The sequence below is a fragment of the Carya illinoinensis genome, chromosome 15 (assembly GCF_018687715.1).
Source record: "Carya illinoinensis cultivar Pawnee chromosome 15, C.illinoinensisPawnee_v1, whole genome shotgun sequence".
NCBI lineage: Eukaryota > Viridiplantae > Streptophyta > Magnoliopsida > Fagales > Juglandaceae > Carya > Carya illinoinensis.
Window position 1 is genome coordinate 4,516,397 of NC_056766.1, and position 24,663 is coordinate 4,541,059.

General features: G+C 36.6%; 1 protein-coding gene across 1 annotated transcript; it reads right to left on the reverse strand.

Moving 5' to 3' along the window:
* Positions 1–12,970: 12,970 nt before the first annotated feature.
* On the reverse strand, positions 12,971–14,023 carry LOC122296146 (wall-associated receptor kinase 5-like). The gene has a single exon (XM_043105596.1). The coding sequence runs from the start codon at positions 14,021–14,023 to the stop codon at positions 12,971–12,973; it is 1,053 nt and encodes a 350-aa protein (XP_042961530.1).
* Positions 14,024–24,663: the final 10,640 nt, after the last annotated feature.

Consider the following 24,663-nt stretch of genomic DNA (forward strand, 5'->3'; position numbering starts at 1 on the left):
TGCAGAGAATGCAGAGAAGGGGGTGGGAAAATTCAACTCCGAAAATGCAGAGAAGTCCGTGGACGTGTGTGTGTTGTGAGGCCTTCAAGCCGAGCGTTTGGACGGTTGGAAAATGCAGGGGATTTGCAGAGAATTGCTCTAGAGTTTGGTTTTGCCGAACATGGGTCGGGGGAATGATTTGGGGAGTGTCTTGGCCGGATCTGTTTGGGGGGAAAAGTGATGGGGGGAAATAAAGTAAAGTAGAAGTTTGGCGCCTCACTTTTTCCCGAAGTAATAAATCGCTGTGCTAAATATTTTTTATCTGCAGCGCCAATAGTTGCCGCTATAATACCAACAGTCGCTGCAATAAAATAAATATCTCATTCCTTTCACTTATAATACGATTATAATGAGCGATATAAAAATCGCTGTAAATAAGAATCATATACAGCGATTTTATTTGCAGCAATTATAAAAACGCTGAGAAAAGCTTATTTTCTTGTAGTGCTAGGTGGTCTTGCTCAAAACCCTATTAGTGTAAACCTCGTCATCCATCTCTGTCCAAAATACCCCATTCCAAGACCTCCCAAGTCATCCGCTACACCCAGCCAAAAACACTTCATAACCACACTCATGGATAGCACTGTTCACCGACCCGACCCGACCCAATAAGCACACATAACGATCCGACCCGATAAGGCTGAGTTCCGTTTTGCACAATTTCTCGTCTTGTACTTAATAGAATAATGCCAAAAATGTAAATTAATTTGATAAAACTGTTGATTAACTTCAATGACTTTGGCTACATTTTCTAGAAGAAAAAAAAAAATCCATTGGATATAATAATTGCAAATTAGTATCAACTTAATTTTTTCCAATCATTCATACAACCAACTTCCTTGCCAATGCTTTTTAAACCAACGTTTTAAAAAACAAATACCAAAAATAAACCAATAATGTAAAATCATACTAAACCAAAAATCCATAGGTCCTATTTAATTTTTAAAATTCACAAGCGGCTTCTGTATACATAGGTCCTACTCCCAAAGAATTGTGTATTCTTCAAAAAATCTTCAATCGGCCTCATTCAAAATATTCTCCAAAGCTATCTCTACAAGAATTAAAAAATAATGTTAAACATATATTTAATTGAAAAGACTATAAGGAAATATTATTCAAATATGAATCTTACCAGTTTCTAACTTGTAGCTTTCATCATTTTTCATCATCTTCCAAAGAATTGTGTATTCTTCAAAGAATCTTCAATCGGCCTCATTCAAAATATTCTTCAAAGTTATCTCTACAAGAAATAAAAAATAATGTTAAACATATATTTAATTGAAAAGACTATAAGAAAATATTCTTCAAATATGAATCTTACCGGTTTCTAACTTGTAGCTTTCATCATCTTCCATTACATCTTGGGAGTCATAATTAATGGAGGGAGCTATCAACCAGTTTTGTGTGCAAATAAGAGCTTTAACTGTTGTTGGGGCCAATGAGCTACGAAATGAATCTAAGACCCGACCTCCAACGCTAAATGCTGACTCAGAAGCAACAGTAGATATCGGAATAGCTAACACATCTCGAGCTATATTGGTAAGAATCGGATATCTGATTGAGTTCACCTTCCACCATATTAGAATATCAAAGTCGGGTGTCGATCCTTCAACACTTTCCATGAAATACTTATCCAATTCTGATTTAGACTCTACCACACCTTTTGATGCTTGATATTGCTGAAACATATTGAATATATCATCCTCATCATTATAAGAAGTGTTGCTTTAGGTCTCACCAACACTTGATTGGCCCCTATTTGAACTTACATTGGATTTTGAATATTGCTTGTACATCCGCTCAATCATCCTCCTTAACCAATCAACAAGTCCAGATGCTCTTTCATGGCCAAGAATATTTGTAAAACAAAACTCCAAAACTTCCAACTTGAAGCACAGATCAAGCATAGATGCAATAAACAATATTTTGTTCAATTTCCCACAATCCCCCCAATACTTGTCATATTTCAACAACATCCTCTCAGACATGGTTTTCAGCACATTACTCTCACTCATGGAAAATTTGTTCAAATGTTTATAGATTGTAAATATTTCTTTAATGAACAAATTTGAAGTTGCATAAACTGAGCCTGAAACCCGCAAAGTCATATCATAGACTAGCAAGTCCAACACCAGGACTACTAGTTGTACCATCCACCCCCATCTTCCTAGTGCCGGTCATTTTTTATTGGGGGTTATCCTTTCCAACCCCACTAGTATTAAAGGTTTTACATCTCTCATTATGGTACTTCAAGGATGAAGTACCTTGTCTTTTAGGATGGCATAACAAAATCTTACCACAATAATCGCATCTGGCTTTGGGCTCATCAGGATCCTCGACATCCTCAACCCTCGTAAAGTGTTGCCATACTTCAGATCTACTTCGTCTTCTTGATATAGGAGGGCGAACTTGAGGACTAGTTGTAGGGAGAGAGCTATTCATATATATAATTAATCCTTTGTATTAGCTTTGATGCTGTCTGATATTAACAACACTTTATTAGTGTGGCTAGATTAGAAATTAGTGGTATCTTAAACTTTTGCTTAGATTAGAAAATATGTGTTGGGTTGCATGTGGAGCCTGGTTCGTGAGCAGAAAAGGCACAACCCATGAGTTTGCTTGACTGTTGCTCAACATGGCGCTCGAGCAAAGGTCAACTTGTGAATTGTCTTGAGGTGTGCTCGACATGGGGGTTGAGCGAAGCTCAACCCATGTTTTGGCTTAAGTCTTGCGTGACAGTGTGCTCGAGCAATACACAAAACCTAGTGTTCACTCAAGTTGCATGTGCTCGATACACCACTCAAGCTAATGTTCATTGGTTGTTCGCTCGAGGCGTACTTGACACACCGCTCTAACCAATGACTTATTTTCTACCAATTAGGATTTCTAGTGATGTTTTCTATAAATATGTAATATTTTGACATCTTGGCTATAGAATTCAACAGTTTCAGAGTGAACTAAGGTGGCAAAAAGTGAGTGTATATTGTGAGAGAGAAAAAGCCCAAGAGTGAGTGAGTTGATATTGTGTGATTGTAACCTACACTTAATTAAAAAATAACTTTTGCAGCTTTGTGGAGGTAGGCAAGTTACCAAACCACATGAATTCTGTGTCATGTGATTATTGCTTTTATTTGTTTGCCATCATTGGTGTGTGTTTTTCACAACAACTGGTATCAGAGTCAGGTTCAAGTCTGAAGGAGAACAATAGCTTGAGACAAATTGAAAGCACCCAGGATCAAGAAGTTAGACGGCACCGAGTTCGGGTATTGGATGATGCAGATCGAGAATTATCTCTATGGGAAAAGGCTTCATATTCCATTGTTGAGAAAAAAGCTAGAAAGCATGGACAATATTGAGTGAAATCTATTAGATTCTCACGTTGTTGGGCTAGTTCAGTTGACTCTATGCAGAACAGTAGCACACAATGTTATTAAGGAGATAAACACTCGGATCTCATGGCAGCTTTGTCAGACATGTATGAAAATTTTTCGGCAAATAACAAAGTGCACCTGGTGAAGAAGTTGTTCAATTTGAAAATGTCAGAAGGTATGTTTGTGACCCAACACTAGAATGACTTTAATACAATCACAAATCAATTGTTCTATGCTGAGATTGAGTTAATGATAAGGTCAGAGCATTGATTCTATTGGCATCACTGCCAAATAATTGGGATGCCATAAGGATGATAGTGAGTAGTTTAGCCAACAAGATGAAGCTGAACTATGACTATGTACTTGACATGATCCTTGCTGAAGAGGTACGTAGAAGAGATTTTGGTAAGTTCTCAAGTTTGAGATTAGCCCTGAACATTGACATTCGGAGTAAAAGGCATGACAGGTCAAGTTCCAAGAGCAGGGGTAAAAGCAAGACGAGATCTGGACAGCAAAACATGTGCTACAGTTGTGGCAAGCAGAGCCATTTCAAGAGAGACTGCCAAAATCATGAAATTATTGAGAATGACGCTTTGAATGAAGTGACTGAAGAAATACAAGATGCGCTAATCCTTTCAATGCACAGCTTGATTGATGAGTAGGTGTTGGATTCAGGGGCTTCGTTTCATAGCACCTCACATCAAGATACCATCCATAACTATGTTGCTGGTGATTTTGGAAAGATGTACGTGACTGATGGAGAGACACTAGATGTAGTGGGAGTGGGTGATGTGCGCATCACACTTTTGAACAAGGGCATTTAGGCTTTACAGCAAATCAGACATGTCCCTGATCTGAAGGAAAACTTGATCTCTGTGGGACAGCTTGATGACAGTGGCTATGCGGTAGCATTTTCTGGAGGAGCATGGAAGATCACTATGGCTGCATTGGTCTTGGCACATGGTAAGAGATCTAACTCTTTGTATTTGATATCAAGGTCTAGTGATATGCTTGAAACACAAGAGTGCAAAACCGCAGACTTGGTCATGCAAATTAGATGCAGAAGCAAAAGAGAGTCAGTTTTGCCATTCCTCATGTAAGCTTGGGAATTTGGCTAATGTTTCTAGCGTCAATTTGAGACCGGATACTCCTAGTGCAGTGGGAGTTGTGAGTCTCCCAATGGATGTGCTAATTGAGGGCGATGCCCGTGAGAGATTGAAGTCAAGCTCGACTTCAGTGTATCTTCTGGCTTGAAGGTAGGAGTTATGAGCTACCATGATAAGGCTTGGCTGGAAACAGTTGTTGGCATGTGGAGAACCAGTCTTCAAGTGGGAGATTGTTGGGTTTCATGTGCAGCTTCGTTTGTGAGCAGAAAAGGCTCAACCAGTGATTTTGCTCGATTGTCGCTTGACATAGCCCTCTAGCGAAGCTCAACCAATGAGTTTGCTCGGGGTGCGCTAGACAATAGGCTCGAGTGAAGCTCAACCGTGAGTTTGTTTGAGTCTTGTGCAATAGTGGGCTCAAGCGAGACACAAACCCTAATGTTCGCTTGAGTTGTGCTCAACACACTAGTCAAGCCAATGTTCATTAGTTGTTCGCTTGAGGTGTGCTCGACACGCCGCTTGAGTGAATGTTGTATTTTCTGCCAATTAGGGTCTTTAGCTCCGTTTTCTATAAATATGTAATATTTTGACTTCTTGGATACGAAGTTCAACAACTTCAAAGTGAAAAAAGAGAGGCAAAGTTTGAATGCATATTGTGAGAGAAAAAAAGTCCCCCTAGAGTGAGTGAGTTGAGATTGTGTGATTGTAAACCCTCTAAATTAATAAAATTTCTGCAGGTCTGTAAACGTATAAGCACATTGCCGAACCATGTAAATTGTGTATCGTGTAATTATTGCTTTTATTAGTTTGCCATCGTTGATGCGTGTTTTTCACAACAATATGAGTTTTGTAGAACGTTCAGATTGTGTTCCTAATTAATTGTTGAACCAATTTCAAAACTCAGATTCCTAAATGGTGATGATTAATAACGATAATCGAAGGTGCCCATAGGTACGTTGAAGATGATTTGGAAATCTGGATGCAGGCTAAATTAAAGAACATCATGTACAGCTAGTTGTAAGAGTTATGCATTGCATATTAATGCATGCGGTTACTTTGGCGTGAACATATATTTAAATGGTGACATGAATTAAGGATTAAGTACTCAATGAATTGGTGGTAGGGTCGAAACTAGTTCGTGATTGGTTCATATATATTATTTAATGTGGAAGCCAATATCGATATGCATTGATACTGGCATAATAGAACACTGTAGTTACGTGCAGTATCTTATAATTCTAAAGATCTAGAGCATGAATAAATTAAATTACTCCATAGTATAAGGGCAGTGTTAGAGCAACCGAGAGTGGGTCTGGACACTACCCACCGATTAGGCTCTCCTCAAACATTAAAAAAAAAAAAAATTCACAACATCATTTTAAAAATACTTAATCACTAAATAAATAAATAAAAGTAAATCGGTAAACTCTCGAGAGAGAACTTTTCAGTGACTTTAGCTTTATTCATAGGATAATATCTCCTTTGTCCTTTAGAAAATTAAGAAAAAAAAACTTGAAAAAATTCCTCAATCTATCTAAAATTAAAATTAACAATGTTACTGGCCACCTGCCTCAACTTTTGTCACTCTTTCCATGTTAGGAGTGCACATCTAGTTCTGACTCCAGACATCTAAGTATACCCAGACCTGGGACCAGGTTTCAAATGTGGCCCAAGTACCCCACATGAGTTAATTACCCGAGTACACACATGAGTGATTGGTACCTGGATAAATCTTGGTTTTTGAAACTAGAGGTTATTTATCAAATAAGCTTATGTTGCCAAATGAGTGATTAAAATGTTTTCTTTTTGCCATTTTCTTATTGCCTCTCCCACAATACACTGAACAAAAGAACATTAGAGAAAGATCGGGGAGTTGATATAATCATGATTCATGGGGACTGGCATGGGGACTCACGGTAAGCCTCTGCCGATCGTACTCCATTGCTTCTCCATCCCTTTATCTCACTGTGTTTCCTCTCTCCCATCACACTCTTTCCTCACGTAACCCAGAGCCACCCTCGTCTCCACCACCGTAGTTGCCCTGCCCCATCGTGATTCTTTCTCTCCATGAGCCTCTGCTGCCGCCTCTTTCCTCTTCTATTAAACTACATATGGTTAGCTTTTCCAAATTTTTCTACGTATAGTATATTAAATCTTTGGTTAAAAAGAAAATGAAAATTATGCACTTGTAGTCAAATCAGAACAAATGTTTTTCTTTGTTTATATGGCCGGTGTTTTCGGTTGGGCATATTTTTTTTAAGATGAGCCTTAGTTAGATTACATAAATATTTTATTATTATTTTATGTGGTTTTTGACTCACTTTTTATTTATCCAAAAGGCTTGCTTAACATAAAATAGCTAAGGTTTTCAAATTACAGTTGGTATTAATATCTAGAGATTTTAGAGTTGAATTATATATATATATTAAAATATGATATTTTTAAAAAAGTGAGCAATAAGTACAAAATGTTTATTTTTGAATCCTTTTAAAAGAATATATATATATATATATATATTTAAACCAAAAATTATGATTTTTCTATTTTTTTTTATTATTATCCTTTTAAAAATTATGATTTTGATATTTTATAGTTAGACCTCAAGAGTGGGTGAGTTGGAATTTAATACTTTAGTCAGAGATTAAGTTGGATAGTAAGGAATTTGGGAAGTGATGATATTTTTGGGTTAAGAGAAATTTAAGTTTTTGAGGAATTAAAATAGGCGACTTGAGTATTTCGGATGCGATTACAAGATACGTGTTCAATTAGAGATTTATTTAAGTTTTATGATTTTCTATAGGAGACGATTGATTATTTGTTGAGCACTATTTTGAGGAAATTCAGAGAAGTTAAGAAGTTCAAGTAAGCGGGATACCTATGCTAGATTTTACATAAAAGAAATTAACTGAGGCTAATTTTGAAAAAATATGCATATTTTGTTATGAAAATAATTTTGAAACAACCTCAATTATTTATCTGCAATACTCATGAAGTTCTGCATAAGAATAAAGATTTTATGGCATGACTGGTATAAACATGAGCTTATTTTCTTGCCTTTTGTTTCTGAACTGTGCAAAAGAGAGCGAATATGAAATTTTGTGCATAAACTATATTTTTGTGATCTGATTCTATTATGTTCTGCAGATGTTCTGAACTATGATATGATTTGATGTGATTTCTGAAAACCTCATGCATGACATTCTATTTCTCCATTTCATTCTGACCTTACCACGGGTGTAAAACTGTGGCCTCTGTTTGGATTGCTACCAACTTTTCTGTTTCCGGTGCATCCACTTTGGAAGCAAAGTGGTTTTCTGTGTGGTCTTTCCTCTGTGTATACTTGGGGCTCCGAGAATAATAAGGGAAAGATTCACATTCTGTTTTTGCTTGGTTGGCCGCTGGGATTTGCACAACCCTACTACAGGGGTTAAATATGGAATTCTGTTCTGATGTGATGTTTCAGTTATGCTGTGCCAAATGAACTTTGAATAAGAATATCTTTCTTAAACTTTTGCTTTGAGATTTTTGATAACATGTTCTGATTTTGCATTCTAAAAGTAAAACCATTTTATTCTGCATTTTGAACTCTATAAATGCTCATGTTTGCACACTAGTATATATTCTCTACTTACTGAGTTGTTGATAACTCACCCTTTATCTCCATAGCATTTTCCAGATGATTTTGGAATAGTTCAGCTGAGGATCAGGATTATGGAGTATGGGTGAGTTGATTATTTAAGTATAGTGGATTACTCATAGAAGATTTCTGTGGATTGACAGTTTTTATTAAAAGATTTTGTAGTATTCGGATAATTTTATATTTTGAAGTCTATAAATATCTTGATGGAATATAAGTTTTAAGTTACAGAAAGTAACTCTCTAACCCCTATGGGACCAGGACGTTACACATAGGTACGTTGAAAATGATTTGGAAATCTGGATGGCTAAATTAAAGAACATCGTGTAAAGCTTGTATGAGTTATTCATTGCATATTAATGCATGCGGTAACTTTGGCGTGAACATATATTTAAATGGTGACATGAATTAAGGATTAAGTACTCAATGAATTGGTGGTAGGGTCGAAACTAGTTCGTGATTGGTTCATATATATTATTTAATGAGGAAGCCAAGATCGATATGCATTGATACTGGCATAATAGAACATTGTAGTTACGTGCAGTATCTTATAATTCTAAAGATCTAGAGCATGAATAAATTAAATTACTCCATAGGATAAGGGCAGTGTTAGGGCGACCGAGAGTGGGTCCCGACACTACCCACCGATAAGGCTCTCCTTAAACATTAAAATAATAATAATAATAATTCAAAACATCATTTTAAAAATACTTAATCACTAAATAAAAAAAAATGTAAATTGGTAAACTCTCAAGAGAATTTTTCAGTGACTTTAGCATTTTTCTTAGGAAAATATCTCTCTTGTCCTTTAGAAAATTAAGAAAAAAAAAACTTGAAAAAATTCTACACTCTATCTAAAATTAAAATTAACAATGTTACTGGCCACCTATTTTATTGGCTCCTCTGTCACTTGTTCTCATGCATCCCGGCCACCTGCCTCAACTTTGTCACTCTTTCCATGTTAGGAGTGTGCATCTGGTTTTGACTCCGGACATCTAAAATTCTCGTTTGTTTTCAGAGATGAGATGAGATAAGATAAAATCTTTTAAGATATGTTGAGATGAGATTAGATGAAATATGTGTTTATTTTTAGAGATGAGATGAGATTAGTTTGACTTTGTTATAGTTAGCAATATGATGGGACCCACAAGTACTTGTAGTATTTTTTATAATATTTTATTTATTTACCAATGCTTCAATTTTTTTTTTTATTTTTCTGCTTTTTTTTTTCTGCTGCTTGTGTTTATTTATTTACCAATGGTGCATTTTTTTTTTTGCTGCTTCCTTTTTCTTTTCTTTTTTTGTGACTGAGAGAAACCATTTGGTCATTTTTTTTTTTTGTTTTGGCTACTTCCTTTGTTTATTTATTTACCAATAGTGCAATTTTTTTTCCTGCTTCCTTTTTTTTTTTTAACCATTTGGTCTTTTTTTTTTTTTTTTTTGCTACTTCCTTTGTTTATTTACCAATGGTACAATTTTTTTTAGATGAAAACTTGAGAAGAAACTTGAGATCTTTTGAAATAAAAAACTTGAGAAAATACTTGAAATTTTTTGAGATGAAAATTGGTAGATCAAAATGTGTGTTTATTTTTGTAAAACTTCTGACAGTACGAAAACTTTGAGAAGTTTTAACGATTTGGTTTTCAATCGAGAAAATAATCGAGGCCTGGAACTAGGTTTCAAATTTGGCCCAAGTACCCACATGAGTTAATTACCCAAGTACCCACATGAGTGATTGGTACCTAGATAAATCTTGGTTTTTGAAACTAGAGATTATTTATCAAATAAACTTATGTTGCCAAATGACTGATTGAAATGTTTTCTTATGGCCATTTTCTTATCGCCTCTCCCACAATACACTGAACAAAAAAACATTAGAGAAAGATCGGGGAGCTGATATAATCATGATTCATGAGGACTGGCTAACAGTGATTGAGTTGGCATCATGAATGTACATAAGATTGGTCTACAGGCCCAATACATTTTTGAGCCCAGTGCTCGGTCCAAGGTATACCTTCAAAAGAAAAATGCTGAATTTTATAATTTCTAACTTTTTTATTTTAACAAAGAGGGATATTCGGGTTTGGATTTAAACTCGGAAACCAGGTACTCTACCTTACCCATACCTGGGTAGAGGAATCCGGTTAACAAAGCCGGTTAGCCAGGCTTCAGGCCGAGCTAGAAAAAATCTGGCAGGCATGAATAACGTTATTCCATACTCCACCTACATGATATTTCGTTACTTTTTCCCTATCACTAATCTATAAGATTACATTTTTCTCCTCATTTTTTTTCTTTTTTCCAAAATTTGAAAGTTTCAATCTATTTCCTTTTGATCAATACATTTCTTGAGATCCACCCTTTGGCCGCAGTCGTCGATAGTGGATAGAGGCACGTGCTTGGTCAGTTATATAGTAAAGTAACTTTCCCTATTCTTGTTTTTGGATCCATCTATTAACAAAGTTGATCACTTCTTAGAATATTTTATATTAATAGGCCGAAACAAGGGAAGCCGTTAGATTTATCAACCTGCATGACATACATTCCTTTATCAAAGATCCCGACTTTTGAAGTGCAGAATTTGTGCGGTTGTTTGGATAGTTGTTCTTTTACTATGTGTATAGATAGGGTAATAGAGCAGTTCATCTTGCTCGTAATGCTTAGAGAGTTGAAAATATTAAGATGTGGTAGAATTGTATTCCAGACTTTCTTTCTCAACCCTTATTGTTTGATAAATGTCTCTAATTATTTATCTTGAATAAAGATGATTGTTTCTGTTAAAAAAAAATGATCACAACTTTCCGATCTAGCTATCTCAAAAAGACAAATTGTCCCTTTAAACGAAAGGAATTAAGTCTCTCTTGTTAGTGGCGCTACAGAAGGGCCACTCCAATGCACATTTTCAATCAATTAGTGAATTGTATATTTGTATTCACGGTCGAGTTGTATCCCAAAAGAAAAAAAAATTATTGTTGCTTATTAATGCCTTATCAAAGATTTATTCTGGTTGTAAATGATCATTTTCATCGCAAGGAACTGTCCAATCAAGCACCAATATTGGAAGCCTTTTGTATGGCAGATTCTTAATTAAGGTAATTCGTGGAGAAGTTGAACTTCCCTTATTCAACAACAAAAGCATAGGCATGTGCATAGGTATTGGAGTACCAATATATGTGTGTATATATATATGTGTGTGTGGGGGGGTGGGTGTGTGATTATCAGAGCTAAATACTTGCATATCAATATACTGCAATCCATCTGGACACTCTATGTTGCAGCACTCGACGCCGAAGCAAGGGTCATTGACCACATTTCAAAGATTGTTACACTTAGATACGCAACCGATCCAGTACTTTTCTCCTATTTGGTACCCACTGATAATTCCAATAGTGTCACAGCCAAGAATTGTGAACTGATTTTTGGTTTTAAAAATGGTGAATAGGGTTGTGTCAACCTCCTTGGAATATTGAGTTGGAGTGCACCCGATTCACTCTAACAGTTTCGGGCTACAAGCTACAGGACATGATGCATCTCATGTGCTTCAATGGATATGCTTGTAACATTGACATTATCTATCTTTGATACTAGATCAAAGCCATCACAAGTAATGTTAAAGCTCTGATTATCATCATCATCTAAGAAGTAGTCTTTACTCAACTCAACTTGTGATACCTCATATGATAAAGATAACGGTAGGTGGTGTACAGAGTCCCATGTTATTTGAGAATGATAAGCTTTTGCTCTTTATAATAATGTTTCAATTAGGCTTCAATTGTATCATGTATTGACTAGTTCTTTTAGAGTATGAGTCGGAGTATGAGTCATGTGATTTGGGTATTCTATTGAGGCATTACAAATGGTATCAAATTATATCCTAGCTAAAAATATGGGACTTGAGCCGGTCCATCTATAGTGAACTTGCCCGATGAGAACATCGAAATTTAAGGAGGAAGATTGTGATATCCTATATGATAAGGCCAATAATTATAAGTGATGTATAGAATTTCACATTATTTGGGAAATAGAATTTCTACATCCCCACACTTGTCGCAACCAAACATGGCTTGAGTTGAAGCATGCTACCACGTAAACCGCCACCATCGCAAAGAGTATCAACATTCCAATCAATGGGACTAACTGCAAAAGCTTGGAGACTAACCCCATGGTCAGAACCTATACATTTTTTCAAGAAGATAATGTTCTCTTCTACTCTGTCTTCACAAGTGCTTAAAAGTGTCCTAGACAGCACATGGACACAATTCTTTATAATTTATTTTTGGAAAATAATTATGGCTCTCACTATCTACATTCAATGATATTACTCATGCATGCCCCCATGCATCGCCCATCTTGGGGCTGTTAGGAAATATGTTTTGAAAAATGGACAACCTTTTAGAGATGTGTTTTTAAAAATGAAGACTAATGGGAAAAGTACTTCATGTTCTGATGTTTTTGTGCTTAATCATGTTTAGATAAAAAATTAATTTTTTTTATTTTTATAGAAAGTATAAATTCTCTCGACACCAAACACTAATATTTAATTTACAATTAATCTATCCATAATTCACAAATAATAACTTAGAACACACATGATGAAAGGACCCTCAAAGCGAACACCTAATTAATTATGCAGTATTGAACTTGCTCACTCATACATACAAAAGCTCCCAAAAAGCAAACCATGAGAGCAAAATTTTAACACACAGAAAGATCTATATGGAGAAAACTTGAACACTAGATGCAAAGAGAATGAAATCTACCATCATTCGTTGACTTGGAGGAAGATGTTGGCTGATTGTGGTTTAATCATGACTAATGGATTATCTACCATCATCTGTTGGTTTTAGTGCTTGATTTCCCATGCTATCAGTGGCACTTGTGGAAGAATAGCCAACCCCAACATCAATGCTTAAAGAGTGTGCTAATGCACTAAGCGAATACTCACTCTCTTCTATGTTGAAATTAGCTTCCTTCCTTACTTGCTTTCCTTGAACTCTCAATTCATCCAGCTCCACCGCCACCTCCTTCATAGTAGGCCTATCATCTCCTTTAACACTTAGGCATCTTTTTGCAACATTAGCAACTTTTTTTAGTTCCTCAACATTACTTCCATTGTGAATGTTGTCATCAAGAACTTCTACTAAACGATCCTCTTTTACCATCGAAACAAAGTACGTTGCTAGATTTCTCTCACTCTCAGGCCTATCGAAAGAAATAACATTTTTGCCTGTCAATAACTCTGCTAAAACAATACCAAAACTGTAGACGTCACTTTTGTCTGTCAAATGACTAGTATGAAAGTATTCTGGGTCCAAATACCCAAACGTTCCTTGCACCAAAGTAGTTAATTGTGTTTGATCAAGAGGAATGATTCTTGAAGCTCCAAAGTCTGATACTTTTGTTGTGTGGTTTTCATCCAAAAGTATATTTGCAGTTTTTACATCTCGGTGTATAATTGGCATAGAAGCTTCATAATGTAAGTATGCAAGGGCGCCTGCAGTTTCTGTTGCTATCTTAAGACGTTTGTCCCATGAGAGTAAGGATGACTGACTTTTATCATGAAGATGATTAGAAAGTGTCCCATTTGTGATGAATTCATAAACTAGCATGGGCACTTCTGTTTCCAAACAACAACCTAATAGTTTAACAACATTTCTATGGTTGATTTGAGTAAGCACAATCACCTCATTTATGAATTGTTCAATCTGGCTTTGATCCCCAATTTTGGACTTTTTAATCGCAACCACTCTACTATCTGACAATATTCCTTTATAAACAACACCGCAGCCTCCTTGGCCAAGGACTCTACTTTTGTTGTAACTGTCGGTTGCCTTTTCAAGTTCTTCAGTGCTGAAGACTTTTGTTGTCTCCATGGATCCTGTTTGATTTGGAAGTCTTTGTTGTAACATTAGGCCACCATTTTGTTGGAACCACTTTTCTTTGAGTTTAATGAGCTTTCTTTTTTGTAGTAACCAATATACCAAAGAACTTCCAACAAGGAGCACTAAGAGGCCAATGCTAATACCTGTACATATTAAAACATGCATTTTGACCATTTCGAAAGTTTCCAATTTCTTGTTTTATCAATCCAATTGTATGTCTTATTTTTTCACCAGATACTTTTTAAGCTTGAGAACCACATATGAAACAATATCTTAAGAGAACTCAACCAAGATTTGAATTATAGCCTAGCTTATGGTAGGGAAACAAAAAAAGGAATAGAAATGATCGGTTAGTTGATGTATGTTCTTCCTATACTGTGAGACTGATCTTGTACTCCTAGAGACTCATGACGCGGTTCATATATATATTGTTAGGATGAGTACTCTAGGTAGCAATATTTGCATTAATCTTCTTTTAATTATAGTAATTCCTATCAGGAACAAACTTAAAATTTTATACAAAAGAAACTTATAAGAGAAAAATGTGTTTTCTATTAATATTTGGGCCTTGATCATTTATTTCGCTAACAAAGGGAAAAAGGACCTTGAGTACTAACATTGATTTGGCCAATAATTTTTATTTTTATTGTTTTTTATAGGAAAACCAATATCATTAATAGAGGGAAACATTACAAGTTTTTGAGGGATAGTGTCCTAATTTTATTGATGCCTTGAGTACTTCCAAGTTATGCAAGAGAATTCAAAATGAAAAGGGTTAAACTATTTCAAGTATCCGAAGTGATAGGGAGAAAGAATTTGTTAATAAAATATTGAAACTTTTTGTGATGAAAATTGTTTTGTGTATAATCTATCTGCTTTTCGAACTCCTCAACAAAATGGGGTAGTAGAGAGGAAAAATAGATCTCTTCAATAGATGACAAGAACAATGTTTAATGAGAACAACTTGCTTAGTTATTTTTGGGCCGAAGCGGTAAGTACTGCATGTTATGTTATAAATAGAGTTATGCTAAGGTCTAAACTAAATAAAACCCCTAATGAGCTTTGGAATGAGAAAAAGCCTAACATTGGTTACTTTCATGCATTTGGATGCAAATGTTTTATTTTGAATGACAGACAATTTAGGCAAGTTTAATCCAAACTCTGATGAATGTATCTTCTTCGGGTATTCTATTAATAGTAAAGCTTATAGAGTATTCAATAAAAAGAGTTTGTCTGTACAAGAATATATACTCGTAGTCTTTGATGAATCTAATTCTCAACTCTCCAAGAAATCCGTTGATGAAAAAACAGGAGGTATAAATAACATAGAAAGTCTCAATCTCAACAAAGAGAACACAATAGAAGAAGTCCAATATGGAGACATCAGGAAAGATCATCAAAATTTAATACAAGATACAACCAAACAGTAAAAATTTGTGAAAGATCATCCAGTGGAACAAATTCTAGGAGAACCTTCACAAGGTGTAAGTACTCAATCATCTCTTAGAAATATTTGCAATCATACTGCTTTTCTATTTCGGATTGAACCCAAAAATATTGATGAAGCACTTTTTGATTAATCTTGGATTTTAGCTATGCAAAAAGAGTTGAATCAATTTGAAGAAAATGATGTTTGGACACTTGTTCCTAGACCAAAAAAACATACTATTATTGGAACAAAATGGATTTTTATAAACAATAAAGATGAGTCCAGAGTCATTACTAGAAATAAGACTCGACTTGTAGCCCAAGGTTTCAATCAAAAGAAGAATGAATTGACTAAAATGAGACATATGCACCAATGGCAAAATTAGAAGCTATTTGAATGCTACTTGCATATGCTTGTTATAAAAATTTCAAACTTTTTCAAGTAAATGTTAAAAGTGCTTTCTTAAATGGTTTTATAAAAGAAGAGGTATATGTTGAGCAACTTCCAGGTTTTGAAAATTATATTTCTCCAAATCATGTTTTCAAACTCACTAAAGCGCTATATGAACTCAAACAAACTCCTAGAGCTTGGTACGGAAGACTCAATGGTTTCTTGATTGAAAAAGATTTTTTAAGAGGAAATATCGTTACATCTCTTTTCATTAAACACGAAAAATGACGATATTCTTTTGATTCAGGTTTATGTTGATGATATAATTTGGTGCTACGAATGAAAATATGTACCAAGTTTTTGCTAAGAGTATGTAGGAATAATTTGAAATGAGCATGATTGGAGAACTTACATTCTTTCTCAGATTGCAAATCAAGCAAGCAAAAAGTGAAACATTCATTAATCAGTCAAAATATATTAAGGTATTATTCAAAAAGTTTGGAATGGAATGTGCTAAGGAAATTGAAACACTAATAAGCCCATCCACTAAACTTGATAAGGATGAAATTGGTAAGTTAGTTGACTTGAAGGTATATCGAGGTATAATAGGTAGCTTATTATATTTGACAGCCAGTAGACCAGATATAATTTTCAGTGTATGCTTATGTGCACGTTTTCAATCATCTCCAAAAGAATCTCATTTGAGCGCATTCTTAGATATCTTATTGGTACAATTGACCTAGGGTTATGGTATCTTAAACACACATATTTCGATCTAATCAATTACACAGATGCAGATTATACTAGTTGCAAAGTTGATCGAAAAAGCATAAAGTAAAAGACAAACTATCATATTTTCAAATCTTATTTAGTAAAAAATTATAAGATATGTTAAACACATATTGTCAAAAGTTTTTTTGCTAAGCCAGAGAGATTAACAACAGGTTGTTCCTATTTTTCTCATAAAAGATGAACCTCTGTTATTATCTGTTGATGTTGACCTTGTATCTAAACTCTTTCTCGTTCCAACTTCTCTATTAGTGGTTATAGATCATGAGCATTCCAGTCTGCAAATTTTTTCAACTCATTGTTTTCTTACTTTAACCTTTTATTCTCTCTATCCTTATTAGCAAGTTTCTATTGTAACTCAGATATTTGGTTGTTAAGATAATCAACCTCACTCACCCTCATTATTAACCTTCGAGACATGGTCATAACAGAGATAACATATTGAGTACTGAGCATTCTTGATTCTGCAACAATCTTAAAATCAGTCCTACTAGAAAAACGGATCTATGCTCCTATCATGGTATTGACGGCCTCAAGAGAGAAGATTGGTGGTTGATGCGTAAAGGGTTCCTGATTCAAGTCTGGAACATTAATGAAAGAGAATTGCTTGGCCATACTATCGTTATGGAAAAATAGAACCCAGGTCAAGGAGCAATGTGATTTTTTATTTTGGTATCCGATGGGTGAAAATGATCATCTTTTTTATAGAAACTCAGAGTCCTCAGTCCCATTTGTCAACAACATCAGGCAGTTTTTTAAATCTCCAGCCATACTAAATTCATAGAGTTAGGCCTCAAGGCTTTGCAGTGCTTGTCGGGTCACGAGCTGCTCCAATTTTTTGACTATCTACAATTTTTACTAACACACCATTTTCTTTAGTCCATTTATTTGTTACGGATCCTTTTTAATGATGCCAAAATGGGGAAAAGTTTTAGACTAGAACATTAACATTGTCCAAATTGCTATTAATGTCTAAATTGCTAAACTTGTTATATATTGTGATACCCCATTTTTACGTGTGTTTTTATTGAAGGAGTATTTTAATTTAATTAAAATATTGGTTCTTTTATTTTAAATTATCGTATTTTAATTGGATTTATTTAGTTGTGAAATTTATTTTGTAGAGCTTTCTTAATATTAATTATTGTTTTGAGTTTAAATTGCTGTTTAATTTATTTTAGTTTTTTTTTTGGATTTAAAATTATGTTATTAGTTTTTACTAGTTATTTATTATATTTTAGCTAGATGTTGTGTTTAAATTATTTTCTTTGTTTTGTAGCTTTTAAAGTTATTTTCGTTGGATCAGTTTTTGGACTCCAAAAGTGAGGACTGGACGTCATTTCTTTTCTCCATCTTTTCTTTTTCTCTTTCTCTTTTTCCTTTCTCTTTCTTTTCCCTTTTTCTTTCCTTTTTTCTCCACTTTTTCCTTTGATTTACTCTCCTCCCGCGCGCGAAGCTCTTCCTTCCCTTTACCGTTGTTTTCATCGTCCACCCAGAACCACCCAATGCCGCCACTGTGTGGCACACCACCCACCCAGTTTTCTTCCCCTTCGACTGATGATCATCCCCACCAAATCTCACCTCCATTCGAGCCACCGTTAACCACCACGAGCTCCTCCAAGCCGTGACGTCTTTTCTCTCCAGTGCCGCCGTCATTCCACCTCCGGCCACCATCTCTTCACAACTTCATTACTGACCTCTTGCCATCCTAAACCACCCATTTTCGGCTCCGGTCCATCGCCAAAGCAACCCCCACGACCTCACTTTTCGCCGCCACCCACGGTCAACACTCACTTCCACTAGCTTCATAAGCACCTCTAAGCCATTCCTTATCAATCTCAAGCCTTGGTTCATCTCCATTCAAAAGTGGGTATTTTACAACCGACGACCACAGTGTTTTTACATTGTTACATTGGTTTTTTTCTTCGCCTTTTGCAGCTCGTTGATCCTTTAGAAATTATTATATAGCGCTATAAGTATTTTTCAAACTTCATTTTAGATTTAAATATATTATTACTTTTACAATAAATTTGTGACTGGTTGGTTATTTCGGACTGAGTCCGAGGAGTTGGGGGTCGGATGGATTTGAGGAAGGTGTTATTTGTTTGTTGTTGATGTTGTGATTTGTTGGATAAATTGTGTCTTGAGGTGTGCATTGCATGGAGCATGCATGTTCATGTTTCAAAAGGAAAAATTGGATTTTTTTCGCATAATGGCATACATGTACATGTGTCGAATTATGAAAACTGGGTTTTTATGTGTAAATAAATTTTTTGGATGCGTGTGTATTACGACCCTAAGCCAAGATGGGGCATTATCTCAATGGAGCTCCTCTGGTCACTCGGGAGTATAATATACTGAGTGATGTCCCTTGAGTTGCGTTGGGCGACAACGGGAGCGGGAGGGATGGTAATGCTCTCATACCAACTCCGTGGCCCCTTTGCTGGAGGGGGTTAGAGGATGCTTGGCTACGTATGCGCGGGGCGCAGAACTGGGCATCACTCGTTACGAAGTCACACGCACGGTCGTTATCCGTGGTGTGACGAAGGGAGCCAGGGTGTGCGGGTGACCCCTAGGGGAGGTCATGGTGCATTCGGTTAATGAAAATGGAAATCGATTTGAGATTTTGATTTTGCGCCATTTTCTCAGAAAATGGCGAGGAAAAGTTAAAGGAAATATTTTGGGCCAAATGAGACTTTTGCCGTGCGTACAAAAATGTGAATTTTGGGACATGTGCATTTGGCATCTTTTCATGCGTATTGTTGAGTGTAATATATTTTTATCTTATGGTGTTTAGATTATTACGTACCTATGGCACCATTTTTGGTACTGTAGATTTTGATGCAGAGGTTGAGGAGGAGGAGGCTGAGCCCAAGGAGGCGGCTTCGCCAGAGAATTGACTTGGACTTGTTTTATGTTGAAAATTATCTTTTCTTGTTTTTTTTATGTTATGAAATTTGGATTTGAAATGATGTTGAAACTTGTAATATTTTATTATGTGTGATTTAAGCGAGTTTGTATTTAAACAAAATTCTAGTACTTAGTTATAATACTTTTATATCCGCTACGTGGTTTTATTGTACACGTGTTGCATGTATATACGCTCGGCACTTGGCGATGGAATGTGTGACCCGTGTTGTCATCAACCCGACGCCTCGATTTCCACGCGTTCGTACGTTGAAGTTGGGGGCATCACATGTGGTATCAGAGCGGTTTGGCTCTGGGTAAAACCACATATCCCATAGGTGTAGTACCAGAAAGTTTTTAAAGTTGTGATTTAAAATTTATTTTATTTAAAGTGTGCTATATGAATTGTTTTATTTAACTTGAATTTATTTGAGTTAGCTTGATTTTAATTTATTTATTTACTTATTTTATTGTATTCTATTTTATTTTATTGCTATTTGGTTTTGGTTTTATGTTGTTTATTTTGTCAGATATTTAAATGGGGTCGAAGGTTGTGTTATGGCAGGAAGATGGTAAGACCAAGAAGGCCTACCGATGAGCCTCAAGATGATTTGCTGAGAGGCGATGGAACTTACGCCATAGCTCGAGCTTTAAATAGAATGACAGAATTTCTACAGCAAAATTTTCGGCCGCAGCAAGGGGAGCAAAGTAGAGCGGTGAAAGTTGGATGCACCTATGAGCGCTTTTTAGCGCATAGAACCCCCACTTTCATGGGAGAAGAGGATCCACTTTGGGTTGGAAAGTGGATTAAAGATTTGGAAAGGACATTTGAAGTCTGTGGTTGCACTGAAGCACAACAAGTGCTATATGCAAGTTATTTGTTACAAGGTATTGCTACTGAATGGTGGGAGACAAAAAGGGAAATGTTAGAGTCAAAGTTGGGGTCCTTTGCCGCTGAGTCCTAGCAGCGCTTCAAAAAGGAATTTAATGATCGTTTCTTTCCCGCTTCTGTGAGACGGCAAAAAGCAAGAGAATTTACTAGCTTGGTCCAAGGAAGCATGACCGTGGAACAGTACGCCCGGAAATTTATAAAGCTTGGGAGATTTTCTACTCATCTCATCACCACAGAAGAGATGTAGGCCAAGCGTTTCCAAGACGGTCTGTGACCAGATATACTCAGAATGGTAGTTTGCCACTGGATTACAACTTTTCAGGAGTTAGTTGATTTGGCCACTCTTTGCAGAGCATGAGATTAGTTTGAGCGTGGGCTCCCTTCCAAGTCAGAAGAGGCAGAGTTTTGCTGGCGAAGGAAGTAGTTCTGGTTCACCTTAGAAGTTTGTTCAGCGGACCGGGACTAGACCACAAGTAGCCTCAGGAGTGCGTATGGGAGGCTGGGTGCCCATTCGTGGTAAGTGCAATAGAGCCCATGAGGGTGAGTGTCGGCAAAGTGGTGGAACCTAGTGTTACCGTTGTGGCCAAGAGGGGCATTTCGCTCGCGAGTGCCCTAATAGAGTTCAAGGAAGCTGTGGAGGTCGACGTGGGGGAAGAACTAATTAGCAGCAAGTGGTGCAGCCTCAGGTATATGCTGTTACTCCTGGAGAGGTCGATGACAAGGCACTCGAGACGCACGATGTTGGAGTGATTACATGTATGGATTTAATTTAATTTTGGATTTGGTATTTGGTGTCATTTGATTTATTCTTTATTTTTGGATTTCATTGGTAAATGTGATTGGTTCAGGAAGAGTCCGTTTATATGATTTTTATGCTTGCACTTTGTTTGATTCGGGTGCATCTCAGTCGTTTGTGTCCTCTACTTTTGCACAGATATGCAATTTGGTTACGGGACCCTTGCAAAAATCATTAGTAGTGACTCTCCCAAACGGTTAAGTGGTGTGGTGTTCTAAAGTTGCGATGTCCTTTGAATTTTGGTGGAAGGACACTTGATGCAAATTTGGTTGTGTTCAAATTGTTGGGATTTGATATTATCCTTGGAATGGATTGGCTATATTGATATTATGCAAGTATTAATTGTAGAAGTCGAGTAATTAGCTTTCAACTCCCGGATGGTGATTATTTAGAATTTGTGGGAAGTAAACTAAAGGAAAGGCCGGTAGTTATATCGGCAATCCAAGCGAAAAGAGATATTGCTTGTGGAGCGGAAGCCTTTTTGTTCCAAATGGTGTCTACGCCATCTGAGAAAAAGTCTCTAGTAAATATCCTAGTTGTGGAAGAATTTCCTAACATGTTTGTGGATGATTTGCGTGGGTTACCTCCTGTTCGTGAGTTGGAGTTGGCTATTGACTTGGAACCTAGAGCGGCTCTTGTGCATAAAGCGCCTTACTGTATGGCCCCAGCTGAGTTAAAAGAGTTGAAAGTTTAGTTGCAAGAATTGGTAGATAAGGGGTTTATTCTGCCAAGTACTTCGCCATGGGGTGCGCCAGTGTTGTTTGTTAAGAAGAAATATGGTACTCTAAGAATGTGCATTGATTATCGAGAACTCAATAAGGTGACCATCAAGAATAAGTATCCTCTCCCACGGATCGACGATTTGTTTGATCAGCTTCAAAGAGCAGCTATCTTCTCGAAGATTGATTTGAGATCAGGATACTACTAGTTGTGGATAAGAGATAAGGATATACCCAAGACTGCTTTTAGATCGAGATACGGGCATTATGAGATTAAAGTGATGCCTTTTGGGTTAACTAATGTCCCTGCAGCTTTTATGGATTTGATGAATCGGGTATTTCGACCTTATTTGGATTCTTTTGTGGTGGTTTTCATCGATGATATTTTAATTTATTCTCAAGATTTTGAAGAACATGCTTATCATCTCCGTTTAGTACTTGGAAAGTTAAGAGAACATCAGTTGTATGCAAAGCTTAGCAAATGTGAATTTTGGTTGAAAGAAGTCAAATTTCTTGGACATGTAATTTCCTGAGATGGTGTGGCCGTTGATCCTAACAAGATAGAAGCTATTTTGTCATGGTAGCGCCCATCGACCGTGCGTGATATTCGAAGTTTCTTGGGACTTGCCAAATATTATCTAAGATTTGTGTAGGGATTTTCTCGATTATCCGAACCTCTCACTGCTTTGACTAGAAAGAATGCAAAGTTTATTTGGTCAGACAAGTGCGAGAGAAGTTTCCAAGAATTGAAGAAGAGACTGACAACTGCACCGGTGTTGTCACTTCCAAAACCGCACAAGCCATTTGTAGTTTTCAGAGCGATGCATCTAAGTTTGGATTGGGTTGTATTCTTATGCAGGAGGGACGAGTTGTTGCTTATGCATCTCGTCAACTGAAAGATCATGAGAAGAATTATCATACACATGATTTAGAATTAGCAGCGATTGTGTTTGCTCTTAAGATCTGGCGGCACTATTTGTATGGAGAAGTTTGTGAAGTCTACACTGATCATAAGAGTTTGAAACACTTATTTTCTCAGAAGAATCTCAACATGAGGCAGAGGTGATGGTTAGAGTTAATTAGTGATTACCAGTGCAAGATCAAGTAGCATCCAGGGAAAACAAATATAGTTGCAGATGTTTTGAGTCGGAAGTCGCACTTGGAAGATGAAGTTGAATCGTCAGGATTGGATTCACTACTTTGCGGGATGAGAAGGCTTCTTATCGAAAGTTCACAACAAGAGGAAGTATTATCTTCAATTCTTGATATTCGAGTAGTTGATTTTGATGAATTGAAGACTCTTCAAAGGAAGGACCCAAAGCTACTAGATATTAGAAAGAGAGTCAGAAAATCTAGAGGGCCATTGCATTATAGTATGGATAAGGATGGAATTCTTCGATTTTGAGATTGTAGAGTAATCCCAAAAAATTCAGAATTCAAGGAGCGAATTATGGTAGAAGCTCATGCGGCCACCTATTTAGTTCATCCCGGCAGCACGAAGATGTATCTAGATGTGAAGAAAAATTATTGGTGGAAAGGGATGAAGAAGGATATCGCCTTGTACATTGAAAGATATGACACATGCCATCAAGTCAAGGCTGAACATCAAAGACCCGCTGGTATGCTTCAACCTCTCCCTATTCCTGAGTGGAAATGGAATGACATTACTATGGATTTTGTAGTGGGCTTACTGAGGACTCCTAGTGGAAAGAACTCGGTTTGGGTGATTGTTGACCGGTTGACTAAGAGTGCTCATTTCTTACTTGTTAATAATACTAGTTCCTTGGGAAAGTTGACTCACATGTATGTAAAAGAGACAGTGCGGTTGCATGGGGTACCCAAGGTTCACATCCCATTTTTGGAAGAGTTTACAGGCAGCTTTGGGTACTAAATTAAAGTTTAGTACTACATATCACCCTCAGACGAACGGTCAATCAAAGCGCACTATTCAGACCCTTGAGGATATGTTGCAAGCGTGTGTTATGGAATTTCAAGGAAGTTGAAAAAATCATTTGCCGCTTATAGAATTCGCTTATAATAATAGTTTCCATGATTCCATCCAGATGGCTCCTTATGAAGCTTTTTATGGGAGGAAGTGTAGATCACCTTTGTGTTGGGATGAAGTTAGGGAGAATAAGATAATTGGATCCGAAATAATTCAGGAAATGCAAAGTTAGGTTCGGATTATAAGAGATAAAATGGTGGCAGCTCAGAGTCATCAGAAAAGTTATGTAGATATGAGAAGGAGAGAATTATCTTTTGAGGAAGGTGATTGGGTTTATCTCGAAGTCTCTCCTATGAAAGGAGTTAAGCATTTTGGTAAAAAGAGGAAACTGGATCCGAGATATGTTGGCCCTTTTCAGGTTTTGGAGAAGGTAGGGCCCGTCGCTTATAGAATTGCATTGCCATAATATTTTGGGGAAATTCACGATGTCTTTCATGTATCGTCATTGGATAAGTTTGAGACCCAAGTTGAAAAGACTGGATCTCATTTTCTTTTTTTCCTTTTCCTCTTTTTCCTTTTTCTTTTTCTTCTTTTTCTTTCTTTCTTTTTCTTTCTTTTTCTTCCTCCCCTGCCTTCCAGCCCTGCGACCCCCCTTCACTGTTCTCTCTCCGTGCGTTCTCTCCTCCCAACCCACCACCGTCCGCCTGAGTCTGGCGTCACCATCCACCTTGCCGGCTTCCCCTCACACCGACAACCACTTCCCT

Bases quoted from the DNA above. Each gene is read 5' to 3' on its own strand.
- LOC122296146 (XM_043105596.1), bottom strand. From the start codon at position 14,023: ATGGAGACAACAAAAGTCTTCAGCACTGAAGAACTTGAAAAGGCAACC.